Source organism: Acartia tonsa, chromosome 3 (assembly GCF_053477335.1).
Source record: "Acartia tonsa isolate MP-2025a chromosome 3, ASM5347733v1, whole genome shotgun sequence".
In the NCBI taxonomy this organism is placed as follows: domain Eukaryota; kingdom Metazoa; phylum Arthropoda; class Copepoda; order Calanoida; family Acartiidae; genus Acartia; species Acartia tonsa.
In genome coordinates this window covers 46,252,486-46,268,037 of record NC_137262.1, presented here as the reverse complement: position 1 = coordinate 46,268,037, position 15,552 = coordinate 46,252,486, and the positions used below count along the sequence as shown (strand labels likewise).

The window sequence follows — 15,552 nt, the reverse complement described above, 5'->3', positions numbered from 1 at the left end:
CCAAAAATAAGGGTAAATATAAATTCTAAATCGACTTATTAATATCCTTATAATAAAGTAATAGGATGTTTGTCTGTTTGTACCGAAGGATCTCGCTAACCACTGAATCACACGTTTTTGTGTGTAGTGACCATCGACAGACTTCAGATATTGCTGCGCTGCCAAATTATGTTGTTGTTGTGAAGTTTAGCCAGGGCATAATTAAAGCAATAGACTTGATTACCTTGCATAATTACGCTCAAGATTAAAACTATAAATTCATTCCTTTATATGAAAATGTATCCTCCTAGTAGTAAAAGTAGTAAGATTTTTTTTGTCTGTAGCGAAGGATCTTGCTAACCGATTAATCTATATGGTCCTCCTTTACAGTGGAGCTTCATATAGATCCTGTGATGGTTTTAGGCTATTTCAATTTTATAGATAAGTCTGCAAGTTTGGTTTTATGCTATTTTTCTGACATTCCATATCCCTTCAAATATGAATCCCCTAGATGCTAGGGGCATAGCCGCTAGTTTTTATATAATTTACTTAGATGTCAATCTGTCTTTCAGATTATCTGAATCATAAGACCTCTAAAACAACTGAATAATTGGATTATGCTTTTCAGAAAACCATTAAAATTTTCAGGGATTTTGAATCCCTAATGGGAAAGTCCTTGAAGGCTAGGGGAGGACTTAATATTTATCCTTACTTACGCTTCCCCCTATGCTAAAGTGTTTTTAGAAGTGCGTTTAAAAAAGAAGTTGGCTATGGAAATCCAATAAATATTTATTTGTTTCTTGCATTTTAGTTTAATAGTTTGTTTTCTTAATAATCAGTCTACAATTCCTTAATGATCTTGTGAATTACAAAACGTCAGAGAAAATTTGGATATGGAAAGAAATGCTGCTAATGTTAAGCTTTTAGTTCTTTTATTTGTTGATAAAGAGCTAATTAGGCAAATAAGCAGTAATGTTGCAACACCCAACCCCTCTCCTTCTATAGTTTAGGATTAATTTAGAGTAGTAAAAGCAATCTCGTTCATTCCAGGGACAAGGGAAAGAGCAATGCAGATAAAACAATATTTCCCCCACCCCCATCCAATTTCTATGAAATTACCTTGTCCTTCCTTAGAACGTTTTAAATATCAGGGAGGGGGAAAAAAGAGGTGTATACTTATTTAGCTGCTATTGTCCTCTTCCTCCCAGATTAAATTCCCTTCGCTTTAACTGGTAAATATATTTCTGAACATATTCTGATTTAGTTTACTGTTACAACTGCCAACTATATTTGTGTGTAAGAGGTGAAACGGAGATATTTTCTGGAAATTGACTGCTTTGGATTGAGGTTAATGCCTATTCTTATTTATTTGGCTATTTTTACTGGTATTTTAAAAAAAAGGTCAATTATGTACGTATCAATAGCAGTTTATGTGAGAGAGAAAAATTCAGTGAAGTCCATATAAGCTCAGAAACACGTACTAACTGTAATTAAATATTAAGTTTTGATTTTAAAAAGGCGTTTGACACTTACCTCATCGAAATATTTAAGAATTAAGAATTTTTAATATAATTCAAGAATGATTACAGAATACATACATAAAATATTATATTCAATGTCTTGGCCTTTCAAAAGTTAAAGTAAATTGCAGAATATACATATATTACACTAAATTAAGAAACAAGTTTAAATGTAAATTAGCTAATTATGAATTTAGAGTGGCACCTAGTTCTAGTGAAATGGATGCAATTACGCTAAGTGATGTTCAGCTCAAGAGATTCAAGGAGGTTTTTAACAGGTATCATTTACATATAAATTCAGTGGATGTGATGACAAAAGGCCTAATTTTATCCGCAAGTCTACTTTACATGTATTAGTTGTATGTTTGTCTGTGTGTCAATGCTCCTGCACATTGAAAGTGAACTCTACAATTGTCCTATAATCTTTTTTCATGACTCATCACACACACACAAAACATAATATTAATCACTATGTTTTAGCGCCTCCTTTCTTGTTCTTTTTTCATGTATGTATTATTAATATTTAGATATATTATTGTTTTAGAACCAACTTATTTCTATTTATAAAACATTTATAGAAATACATTCAAATTTATTATTCTCTTTACGTTTCCATTCTTTCATGTTTTATTTTGATTCTTCTTTTACTATTGATAGTTGACCGCTGAACTGACCGGACGTATATTTCTACATATCCTGTATGACTTATAAATAGAAATTATTGGTGTTAGGGTGTCCAACAATTTTCTATTCTTAAAATGGCGACTAATAACAGTGAAATTCAAAGTGATAAAAATATTGAGAATTTATCAAAGATTCTCACTGAGCATAATGTGACAGCAGAAAAACTCATTGAACTTATATGCCAAGCTAAAGATAGTGAAAAAAAAGCTCCACCTAATGTTTCTAAGCTAGAGCTATATTGCAATAGCAACGAACAGTATGCAAGAAATTGGGCAGTCAGGATACATGGGCTATCTGTGCCTTCTGATCTAGTCAAAAAAGTTGGAGCTGATGAAGCTTGTATGACAACAGCTTATAATGCTGTCATAGAACCTGTGTTGAGAAAGCTTACCCCTAAGCCTGAAGTCCTTGATGTGAACACTAAATGGGGTCCTGAAAAGCTTGACTGCGTTCCCAAATGCTTTGACCTTCTCTCAAATGGTCACTTTGTTGGTAGGAAACAGAATAATCAACCTAGAACCATAATTATAAGATTTGTTTCCAGGTATATGAGAAATCTTTTCCTTAGATATAAGAGGCAATATATGCCGAATCCAACTGCTGCTGAGGCCACTATGGGGGTAAAATATTACTCTGCCTATCCTGACCTAACTGCTAGAAATCACAAGTATCTCTTAGCTTTGAAAGAAGACGCTAGAGTCAAGGCTGCTTGGGCTTTTGATGGTAACATTAGGTTCTCCCTGGCTGATAGCAAAGGACAGGCAGCCTCTAGAGATGGCACTACTGAAGCTGAGCACTCTGAGGTATTTTTTGTAGATGATATAAGGATTGAGCCATCAGCTGTTGTTGATAATGCTGTAGCTGCACTTCATGATCCAGCAGCTAGTAGAAAAAGCCGAGCAGATCTTCCCTCTAACAATCGCCAATTGAGATCAAAAGGTCCAGGCAGAGAAGGTAGAGAATCTGGAGGGCGTGGCAGTCAGATTGGTGGACGTGGGGGGCAGCCTGGTGGACGTGGGGGGCAGCCTGGTGGACGTGGGGGGCAGCCTGTTGGACGTGGGGGGCAGCCTGCCGGACGTGGGGGGCAGCCTGGTGGACGTGGTGGTCAGCCTGCTATGAAAGGTCGTGGAGCCCATGGGAGTCAGAAGTCTTCAGATGGTCCTGGAGCTGCCAGCATCAATTCTCTAAATGAAAATCAGGGCTGGCAAGATGTGATTAATGGAGCTCCTAAAGGTGAAGTTGTGAAAACTACAGGTTTATTGCCAAATGATAATGATCTTGCTCGTTCTCGTTTTAATGCTGATTCATAGAAAGAGTTAATTTCATTTTAATCTTAAAATTCTACCTCATGTAGTTTTTAATTTTACTTTTTTTTTCATGTAACAATTTAATTCCTCTACATTCCTCAATTAAAGTAAATCTGATTTAATAACTTAACCTTATCACTTATTTTAAAAAATTGTCGGACACCCTAAACTTCCATAATTTCTTAGCCGTAAATGATAAATTCAACCCTTTTTTTTCTCACATGTATATATTATTTCCTTCCTCCCTCCTTCTCCCGCCCCTTTTCCCTTTTGATTACTCTTTCCCCCTTCATTTTACCTGTATACTTTACCACGTATGTGTGTGTGTGGGATTATTATTCTCTCCTACTATTAGATCGAATATAAATGAATGAAACATTCCATAGGCTTGGAACAGACAATTTAAGTAACAACAATTTTCATAGATTGTTATATGATGACAACGAAGATTTTGATATTTATAAAGAAATTGATTTAGATAGTTCATATTATTCTCCTGATCAATTTTGTGAAAAATTTAATAACTCTAAAAACATTTCTATTTTAAGTATAAATTTACAATCCATAAATGCTAAATTTTCTAGCCTTTCTGATTTAATTTATTTTTGGAAAGAAAAAGGGGTTATTTTTGACATCATTTGTATACAAGAATGTTACTCCATTGTCATTCCATCCATTTTTGAAATATCTTTGTATCATCCGATTGTATTTAAAACAAGATCAACTTTCGTTGGTGGAGGGGTAGCATATTATATTAACAAATCTTTAAATTTCTCTGTTCTAAATGAGTACTCCATTTTTCATGAAAAAATTATTGAAAGCTTATTTATTGAATTAGAATTTAACAACAAGAAAAAACTTGTTATTGGTAATTTTTACAGATCTCCTAGCACTGGTGTAAACAATCTCACACCTAATATGCAAATTGAGCTTTTTTTGGAACATTTTCAAGGTATTTTAGATTCTATTAATGAGAGAAAATGTAAAGCTATTCTCTGTGGAGATTTTAATCTAGATTTATTATCTTACAATGTACATAACTATACAGCTGATTTCGTCAGCATGCTCTTCAGCGCTGGCTTCCTGCAGCTGATCTCTAATCCTACTAGAGTGTCAGCCCATAATAATACAGCTACACTTATTGACCACATATGGACAAATGATATTAAGGATCAAATGGTTGCTGGAATAATAACCACTTATTTGAGTGATCACTTTTCAACTTTTCATTTTATTAGCACTAATAAACACAAGCCAAGCCCAAAAGTAATTTCCACCAGAGTCTTTTCTGACAATAATATTGAAAGCTTTAAAGATGACTTAAGTAATTTGTCTTTTAATGAAGTCTTTGAAAAAAATAACCCTACAGAAAGCTATGCTATTTTCCAAAACTTATTTCAATCTTCTTTTGAGAAAAACTTTCCTGTTAAAGAAATCAGATTTAATAAAAATTACCACTTCATTCAAAAATGGATGACCAACGGTATATTAAGGTCTAGGAATAAGAAATTTGAATTACAATCTAGATTAGCAAAAGTTCCAACAACTGAGAATAAGGAATTGTATACTAAATATAAAAATATTTATAACAAAGTTTTAAAAACTGCAAAAAAGTTATATTACAGTAATCTTCTTGTCTCCAACCAAAACAATCTTAAAAAGAGTTGGCAAATTATTAAAGATGCAGCTGGTTTGAACTCAAAAAGAAAATTAACAACTGATAAAATTATTGTTGAAGGTAATGACATTCTTGGTGAAAAGAACATAGGACAGGCATTTAATAGGCATTTCTCTAGTATTGCTCTTAATATTCGACAGACTATACCACCTACTGACAGACCACCTGATTCTTATCTTGAAGAATCTGGCAATCTTTTTAATATTCCCCCAATCACACCTGCAAATATAACCGAAATTGTTAATAACTTTGAGATAAAAAAATCTTGTGACAACCTTGGAATCTCATCATTCTTATTAAAAAAAGTTGTCCATTATATTTTAGATCCTTTATGCCATATTTTCAATAAATCAATTGAACTTGGTTTGGTACCTGACCAATTTAAAATTGCAAAAGTAACTGCTGTCTTCAAAAAGGGCGGAGACCCTTTTAATCTTAATGATTACAGGCCAATTTCTCTACTTCTTATATTTTCAAAATTCTAGAAAAGTTTATTGCTATTAACTTGCAAGCATATCTTTCTGAAAATAATCTTATTGATGAACTACAATTTGGATTCCAGCCAAATAACTCAACATTTCATCCCATGATTCACCTACTTAATCACGTTAGTAAAGCTATGAATAACAAGGAGTATACAATTGGAATCTTTTGTGACATTCGTAAAGCCTTTGACTGTGTTCCCAAAAATACTCTTCTGATGAAGTTACGTAAATTTGGCATCCATGGCAATATGCTCAATTGGTTTGAATCATATTTAACAGGTAGAAATCAATTTGTTAAATTTGGCCTTTTTGATTCTGATCCATTAGAGATAGATAGTGGAGTGCCCCAAGGTAGCATATTAGGTCCTATTTTGTTTCTTATATTTTTTAATGACTTGCCTAAAACAACACTTTTAAAAGTCCTTCTCTTCTGTGATGACACCACTATATTAGCATCTGGTAAAAACCTGAATGAGCTTGTTGAATTTGTTAATGCAGAACTCAAAAATATTTCCCAGTGGTTTAGGGCTAATCAAATGTCATTACATCCCAACAAAACAAAATTCACTATATTTTATCCTACCCCCTCTCTTATTCCTTGGAATGAAATCAATCTCTATTTTGATGATAATGAACCAAATACCCTTTACCCTAACCCTTTACTTAGACATAGAATTGACTTTGTCAACCATGAAAGTGATATTCCAGCTATAAAATTTTTAGGTATTTTTCTGGACCCAGCCTTGAATTTCAAAGTTCATATAAATGAGTTGAACAAAAAACTCTCTAAATCATTATTTTGTCTACGAAAATGCCAAAGTCTACTTACTGAAAAAGCCCTCAAGGCTCTGTATTTCTCTATTTTTCATTGTCATTTGGTTTATGGAATCCTTATTTATTCGTGTGCATCACATTCAAATCTTACTGGTATCATAACAAAACAAAAAATGGCTGTAAGATGTATTAAGCAAGCAACTTATTATAGTCATTCTCGACCTTTATTTAAAGAGCTCAATATTTTACCCTTTGAATCTTTATCACTTTATTTTAAATTAAAATTTATTTATGAGTACATAAATAACTTGTTGCCCAGGTCTTTTAATAATATGTGGCCAAGAAGGGGGGAATTAAATGGTAACTATAATTTGAGGAACAATAATAATCTCACTGTTCCTTTTTCCAGAATCAACTTAGTAGAGAGGCTTCCTCTTTGTTCTCTACCTAATACATGGAATAGTTTTAATGACCGTGACAATATAAAAAATGCCTTAAACCTAAATCAATTTAAGAAGCAGCTTAAAAAATGTATTCTCTCAAGAATAGATATAACATGTAATAGACTACTTTGTCGTTCTTGCCACCTAAGAATGTAAAACCTCTATGTTGTCTGTTTTACAAGCCTTAGATCAATCAATTCTCCATTCTTTACTTAATTACAAGTATTTTAATCATTAATATGAACTCACACACACTCACACAATCATCCTACCATTTCCGTCTGCAAATCCTTTCTCTATTCATATCCCTGTAATATACCCTTATAAAATGTTTACTTTCTCGTTTTAATAAAAAGATTCACACTACCTTTTAGCTTATTTTTCTATGATATTTGCAAAGGCTATCTAATATCACCTCGAGAGAGATTATTTAGTCCTTTGACACGTATATTAACTTTTTTGTCTTATGTGGATATTATTAACCTTGTTATTATACTGTAATTAATTAATCATGATCAATTTTACTGCTTGTTTGTGATTATTTATGTCATGTATATATGTATGCCTATTTTACTATGTGTCATAAAATAAATATTTCATTTCATTTCATTTCATTTCATTTCATTTCATTTGTAAAAGCGAGGCTTTTTCTGTAATTAGTGTCTGTCCGTCCGTATCAGTTAGCTGTTTCCGTTGATTTACACATGTTAGAATCAGGGATAAGGGATGGGAAACCTGACCGAAAATTAGGTCTCAGCCTCCTTTTTAAAGTGATGGGGCAACTTTTCTTTTTTGCCTATAAAATCAACTCATTTTCGCCAGTTCATTATTGGCTGTAGGCTAATATCCAATAGCCTGAAACTTGCTTTTAGCATTAACCAATTAATTAATAACCAACGCTTCCCCCAGTTCCTAATTGGCTAAATTAATTCAAGCAAACATAAATTTCTGCTATTAGAATGACAACAATGGAAATTTTCTGCTATCAGAATGACAACAATATATATGATGTTCAATCACATCAACTTATTATTAAATCTACACATTAATAAATGTCCATATAGCAAAACATAAACAGAGAGATCGTTTTTTGAAGACTGCCTAGGATTCAACATTTTATACTTCAGAACAATGTGAAAAACTCATGTCTTTAGACAATTTAAAAGTTATATTTCATGTGGAATTGATAACCCACTTAAATGATTACAAATACAAAACTAGTTCAATATGTAAATAAAAAGTGTACTGTGTTTTGTTAAAAAAAATTTTCATTAATTTTGGTAAAAATTATTGCACACTTAATTAAACTTTTCTGTTAATTTTTAAAGTAAAATTTTTTTTTTTTAATTCTTAATTTATATGTATGCTATGGAACAATTAGTTGATAGAATGTTACCCATGTACTTATTCAATTCTACTTAATTTATTTATTAAAGCTGGGGGGCTAAAGCGGTGTTTATTTCTTTATACAAAATTTTGGGGTGAAGTAGATCCCCCCTTAAAATGTTTGAAAATAAATCAGATTTAACCATCTCAAAAAAAACTTTTTTTTTTAATGGGGGGGGGGTGGCGAAGTAATGACAATCTTAACGGGATTCTACTTAAACCCACTAACATATTGGTTCTTTGAAAAGTTTTTATTTTATTCTATGCTAGGTGGAATCAACTACCTGAATTCTATTCTATACTTTTTTTCTTTGCATTCATATAATAGCTATTTCATCATTGTTCATAGTTTTCAAATCTAACTACTGCGTCATCCCGAAACTAGTTTTTTAGGCCTAGTTGGAAAATAGGCCTGGAATAATTTTTTCTTACGTTTCCCATCCCTTATCCCTGGTTAGAATTGATTTCAAACTTTGCATGATGATTCCAATAACAGTTAGGTACGACTTTGAAAGGGATGGAACTCTATAATCGTGTCCAGAAAGTACTTCCATTTAAGAAAAAACATTTTTGTATAAATAATTATCCTATTCAACTGATTTTTTGAGTACTGATTCCTATTCTAATAAGGTACAATGTTATAAGTAAAGCATCTCTATAATCAAGTTCTAAAAATGTAAGTATGTCCTTATACAGTATTCTTTATCGCAACAAATTTACTTATCATTTTGTTTAGACTTATCATTTATACCCTGCTCATTCAGTTCTGACACTCTACAAATGTTAATGCTCGTTTGTCCTATCGTTTCAGAGCTTAGTTTTTATGGATGTTATCTTCATTGTTAATTTAAGATTTGATGCTGACCATGATGGTGTTGTTAGCACTTCTGAAGTTGGGAAGATAATGCGGAATCTTGGACACAACCCTAGTGATGCTGAATTACAGGTTAGATATCTATCTATCTGTCTATTAATATCTTTTAAATGATATTTACCGTCCAGCACTTGACAAGTTGGGAAGATAATGCAGAATCTTGAACACAACCCTAGTGATGCTGAATTACAGGTTAGATATCTATCTATTTACCTGTCTATCAATATTTTTAATGACACTCTTACTAGCACTAAATAAGTTGAGGAAATATTAAGGAATCTTAGACACAATCCTAGAAATGCTGAATCACAACTCCTGGTATAATGGGACTGTCCTTAATCTTACTTAACCTAACCTTCATTAATACCTAAAGCAAGTTAAAAAATGAATTAAGATTTTTAAAAACAGCTTTGAGTCTTTGGAATTTATTTTAATATTTTTTGTGTTTTAGAATTATTCCTGAAACCTTACAATTTATATTTGTATTTAGGAATTAATCCGCCACACTGACTAAAACAGCTCTGGGGCACTGGATTTTCATTATTTTATTTGTGTTTAGGAATTATTAATACACCACGCTGACAAAGACAGATCTGGGGCCCTGGATTTTCATTATTTTATTCGTGTTTAGGAATTGATCCGCCACGCTGACAAAGACAGCTCTGGGGCTCTGGATTTTCCTGAATTTCTAAATATGATGAAAGAGAAGGTAATATTTGACTTAAATCTAAGTCTAGGACTTTTAATTGTTCAATCGTTTTTATATAAAATTTGGCCTTAGTCACTTTGAATTTCTTTTCTTTTTTTAGTACACCAAAGTCACAAATTAAGTACAATTTGTTTTTATAAAGGAATAACATATTTTAACAAAACCATGACATTTTTAAAGGATATTTTATCAATTGTTTTCTCTTTTTTCAGATAAGAGACCAAAACGAGGATGATGATATAAAGAATGCTTTTAGAATTTTTGATACGGTGAGAAAATTTCATCCTTGTTTATTTGTTTCACTTAAACTTGTCGCCTGGGGAAATGGTGTGTTAGTATCTTATCCTAATGTGTGGCATAACTAAGGACAATAACAATAAGGGGAAAGGTCAATTCATCAAAGCACGGGGGTTGGGGTAAATAACCCCCCAACCCCATAAAAAAAAGTTATTAATGGTGGGTTATTCCCATTCTCCATTTTAATATCCTATTGTAATTACCTTATAGTAAACATATAAATTGAATATATGAAGGATGCTACCAACATGATAGAATAAAAAGTAATATAAATATAAAAAGCAGGGTTATTATGCTTTTGAGTATAAGATAGAAAGATAAATCAAATTCTTATCTGTTTAATACCAAGCAATACAATAAAGTTTACCTCTAGTTAGCAACAATATAATATCAACCCTGTTAAAAATATTAATCTTTAGGACGCGTTGAAAGGAAGGGGCCAATGGACTGTTAATTATACTGGTCCCCAAAGTTTTATTCACACGTTTTCTCGTTCGCAGGCTTAAAATCTTTGGTTTTAAAAACTAGCAGTGTGCTAGCTTTTCCACAAAAAATCATAATTTGCAGAAGGGGTAATTTCATTTTTAATAATTGGGGATGTGCATCGATTTAATATCACAGTATTTTATTTTTTACAGGGATAAAAGACAAATAGAACAACAAACATACAGATACACACATGAACCACAGGACTTTCAGTCAAACATACTCTTTTATTATTATCAAAGATAGTATATCCTTTTCAGGAATACTTCTTTTTGGTCGCATATTTTTTTCTAATTTTGGAGAGAATGCCCCCACTCAAACAATCACCCCTAAAAGACCCCCCCAATTTTTTTCTATTTACACTAAAATTTAAGGTAAAAAATTGTCTCTAGATATTATAGCCGCTAGTAAAACTGCCGCTAGGACGAATATATATGAATAGATTGGCTAACTTTTGTAATTTTAAATTTCAAAAAATTTAGATAAAATAATGTTTATAGCTGGATTTTTCTTTACAAATACATTATATCAACTAGAATTAACCTAAAACTTTTCTACACCATTTGAGGAAAATTACTCAGAAAATAATTAGAGGATTTATTTCATAAAAATAGATTGTGTAAGCAAACCTTCTTGAAGATTCTTGTGTGTTGGTTAGTTTGCAATAATTTATGCAAGATAGTAAATACGAACATTTGACTAAAGCTGCACACAGCTAATGATACAATAAGACAAATTGAGTTTAGGAGAAGATGTCTATTTTTATGCTAATCTTCTCTTAAAAATCTGTCATGCATGTATCGACCTAGTAAGTCATATTTCCCCCTTAATACTACATATGAATGGTAGGACAAGAGTTAGTTAAATACTAGATGTTTATTGGTCAGGGGAATCATTTAAAGAAATCTTAATCTTACAAGATCATACATACAGACGGGTGGAATATTCATTATCCTAATCAAAGAACATAATTGTGATTATGAAGGGAACTAAAAGAATTTATAAAAACCTTTTGAATAAATCCTCCTTGTTTTTGTTGATTTTTGACAGCTTCTAGTAAGAAATACATTGTCTGGATTAATTTGCAGGATGCCTTTTCATTGCACACACTGAGAAAGATTAATTTCTTTATCATCTTTTTATGTTTTCACTCTATGCTTCAAGACATAGAAAGTTAAAGGTCTCGCTATTAAGTGTACTAATAAAATAACTTTTTGAGTGACTTTTTACGCATACTTATTTGGTCAAATTATCTGGCTAATGTGGACCTTATTTATTGGTCAGTTCGTTCATCCAGTATGAAGGTAGGGGATGGTGTAAAGGGAGTGGATAGTGGTTTCGCTATTTTAGCCAGCTGATCATTTCACTTTATCAGAGTACATAAAAATCTGGTACAACATCCAAGGAAGAATATATCGATTATCCAAAGGGACTGTGGTGTTTTTTTTGTATTATTAAACCTTCAACTTTCTTTTTCTGGGAGCACAACGTTCATAAAAAATTTTAAATAGAAAGTTTTTGGAAATTTTGTTTATATTTTAGGATAGTAATGGTTATATTGATAGAAAAGAATTGAAAGTGATGATGAGGTTTATGGGAGAACCAGTTACAGAGGAAGAAATTGAGGTAACTAATTAAATATAGAGTAGCTACGCTTTCAATAATAAAGACAATCGTATCAATAAAGGTTTCAAAAGTTTAGAAATAGGGAAAGTAACAGTTATTACAATTACATAAAGAACGAGGAATAACAATGCAATGGGGAAAAAAAGATCCTCCGCCCACTAGCGCATTTCGGAAGGGGCCTCATCCTTACGGGATAGTGTCCCTGAGGGGTTCTTCTAACCTTTACCTAAACATTAAAATAGATGTTTCTAAAAGTTTGATTGTCTTCTATTTAGTCCGTAACACTACATATGTTGAAATATGATTTTTTCGTATGCTATTATAGATACATGGCTTATTTATTTTGGTAAAGATTCCCCATAACAATGAACATTCAGAATATCTATAATACAAAGTAGCTTGATATCTGTCTATCCGTCTGTCCGTCCGTCACTTAAGATCTCGGTAAACACTGAACCGATCGGATTCTACTGTTCAGGGTATATACCTATTGGTCCTGTGGTGGTTTTAAGTTATTTTCTTGGGGGGTGGGACACCTCCAAACCCCACAAAAAAAACATAAAAATCCCACCCATTTTTTTGCTTTATGGGGAAGTTAATTCACATAAAACTACTGGCAGCACCAGTAGTACTTATTTTTTTTTAAATTACCAAAGCCCCTAGAGGCTAGTGGCGAAGCCGCTAGTGGGTTATATAGTCCGTCGATATGTCAGGCATGCTTTAAGAATATAGGCATTAAATCATATGCGAAAGGTTTCGTGATTTTTTTCTATACATTTGTCTTTAATTATCACAAACTAACATATATGTGTGTTCTTTTTAAATCTCTTTGTTCGTATGATTTTTTGTGCTTTGCTATTTATAGATGTTGTCATCCTTGTCTTATTTTAAAGGAAATTTTAAACGAAGCGGATACAGACAAGAATGGGCTTATTGATTACCACGAGTTCTTTGCTTTAATGTCTCCAGGTTAAACTTTAATTAAACTAATTGCAGAGAAGCTGCGATACTTAATACGCAGCACCCGCTTTACATATGAAAAATGGTGGGTTTAAATCTGGACCAAACAGCGTCATATTAGAGACATTAAAATGGTACATATTGCTTTAAATTAAACACATCAAATGATTATACCATCAAATGGATCAATTGTCTATTAGAGTTGATTTTATTTTTTTCATTAAATTTTAAATATTTATTATACAGCTTGATAAAATCCCTAGTAAAAGAAATTATATTAAATCCCCTCTTTAAAAAAGGTAGGTCTAACTATACAAGAAAATTCAACCTTTCTAATATTAATATATGGGTATAGTCCTTTTTGTAGCAACACCCTTTAAGGGGCGTTTCTTCGTATTTTTACAGAAGCTTTTCTCCTATTTCTAGCCCCTGTTGAGGGATCTAACCCTGCGGGGCCAATTGCCTAACTCTGCGGCGCAATCATCCAACCCAATATAACCTAACCTAACCTAAAATAACCTATCAAAAGCCATTTTGAAAATGCCACGAAAATTACTAAACCCTAATATTTTAAATATGGATTTATATCATATTAATAAATTATCAATTAATATAATCAAATTTGTTTTAGGTCGTGCATAGAAGAAAGAAACGAAAATCTAAAAATTGATGATATTCTTAACTACACATTTTTAATTCAGAATCAAGGTGTCATTTTTATATATAATTTTGTGTAGCTTTTTTACTTTTATTTATTGATTATTTATTTATAAAATGTTGACTTGAAATAAATTTTACCATTTGTTGTTGGTTATTAAATAATTTTTAATAAACAAGAATAAAGTGTGTAAGTTTTTTATATGTTCGATCATAACATTACAAGTATTTAGCCATAACTCTGTCAAAAATACTTTTAAAGTTTACCTTTTTCGAGTTATGGCCAAATACTTGTAATATTATGATCAAAAATATAGAAAACTTACATACTTTAGTATAAGTAAAGTTACAAAATGTACTTAAAATTTTATAGGATTTGGTCTTTTGATTTATAGAAAAGAAAAGTAAAAAAGGCTAATTTATGTATTATTCTGATGCTGAGTAAAAGTAATTTTAGCCCAAAAATTATTTGATTTTCTAAAAGTAGTTTCGAGAAAACATCTCCTTTTATAATTTTAAAATTTTCTTTACAAATCGCCAAAAAAAATGAAATGTTTCACAGTAGAAAAAAATCCATGTATATTCATTCAGAAAATAAATTAATCTATCTTCTGTAGTAAAGCTACTCTCAAAGTCAATTAATTATATTAATTATTAATTTTTCCCCTTTACTTACAGTTGTTACATTACATTGATTTGGCATAGATTAAGATTTCCTAGTCTATTATTTCTTATTGCTCCCTTAAGACAACTAAGTTTTTTATTGTTCAACATTTTTCTAGAAGTCCTAGCTGTTCATATTAATGAGTTGCGCCTGTTTTGGGCCATGACATTCCTCCTACTTTAACTGTTTATGCCGAGCACCTGACAAGCAGTAGAAACCATTTTCAACGTCTTTAGTTATAACGCGGTGTTGAGCCGAGATTCAAAATTATCTCCTTCTCGACAACAAGCGGGTGCGCTGCATGTAATGCCCCAGTCGCGGTTTTTTTTAATTTTACCAATTTTCAGATAAATTATTGGTAGCTTGTTATTGTTGCGCTACTTATGAACATAATAATAATAATATAATAATAATGTATTTCGAAATTCTGAATTGGTACAATATTGCATGTTTTAATAATATAGTCTATCGACTATTAAGAGAGTGACACTCAGATTTATGAGTGTCAATCCCTTATTACGATTACAATATTATATACTATAATACGGTACAAAATAACAGGATAGTAACAATGAAAAAGTATATTTGAAAAATCAGTTATTTATTGTATGCAACATATGTTCCCCAGAATTCCTACAGTAAACGTCGTAAGGGAGGACAAGAATTTGTCTGCCCTCAATCACGCTCAGTGATTGTGACCCCGTAGGGGCCGACGGCTGTATTCGTTAGTTCACTCGTATACAGCCGTCCTGAGAAAGCCCCAATGAGGCTGACCCAAGCATCAAAGAGAGATACGAGATCCTTGGTGTGGGGGGGATTATCCCGGGGGGACCATGGGAGCCCCGGGGGCGATAGGGTTGATTATTGTCGTTATTTTTTTTTAACACAATGCAGTTTTAGAAACAATGGTGTTAAATTAATGATTTTCGCTGCTGTTGTACTAAAAACAAGGATTATTATTTTCATAATTAGTACAGCAAAAAGAACCAAATAATACTCTAGATAATTTGTATCTTAGTAATA

At 31.9% G+C, this 15,552-nt stretch overlaps 1 protein-coding gene across 1 annotated transcript; it reads left to right on the top strand.

Annotated features, from left to right (window-relative positions):
* The first annotated feature begins 1,248 nt into the window (after positions 1–1,248).
* Positions 1,249–14,011, top strand: LOC145315277 (neo-calmodulin-like). The gene is made up of 8 exons (XM_080155303.1): positions 1,249–1,282; positions 1,697–1,777; positions 9,109–9,202; positions 9,762–9,839; positions 10,052–10,108; positions 12,165–12,248; positions 13,142–13,217; positions 13,840–14,011. Exons 2-8 carry the CDS (start codon positions 1,719–1,721, stop codon positions 13,848–13,850), a joined length of 459 nt encoding a protein of 152 aa, XP_080011429.1. The 5' UTR covers positions 1,249–1,282; positions 1,697–1,718; the 3' UTR covers positions 13,851–14,011.
* Positions 14,012–15,552: the final 1,541 nt, after the last annotated feature.

Excerpts from the sequence above, each read along its gene's own strand:
- LOC145315277 (XM_080155303.1), top strand. The coding sequence starts at position 1,719 with ATGGATGCAATTACGCTAAGTGATGTTCAGCTCAAGAGATTCAAGGAG. Across the intron at positions 9,203-9,761 it reads CTAGTGATGCTGAATTACAG|GAATTGATCCGCCACGCTGA; the intron begins GTTAGATATCTA and ends ATTCGTGTTTAG. Across the intron at positions 12,249-13,141 it reads TTACAGAGGAAGAAATTGAG|GAAATTTTAAACGAAGCGGA; the intron begins GTAACTAATTAA and ends CTTATTTTAAAG.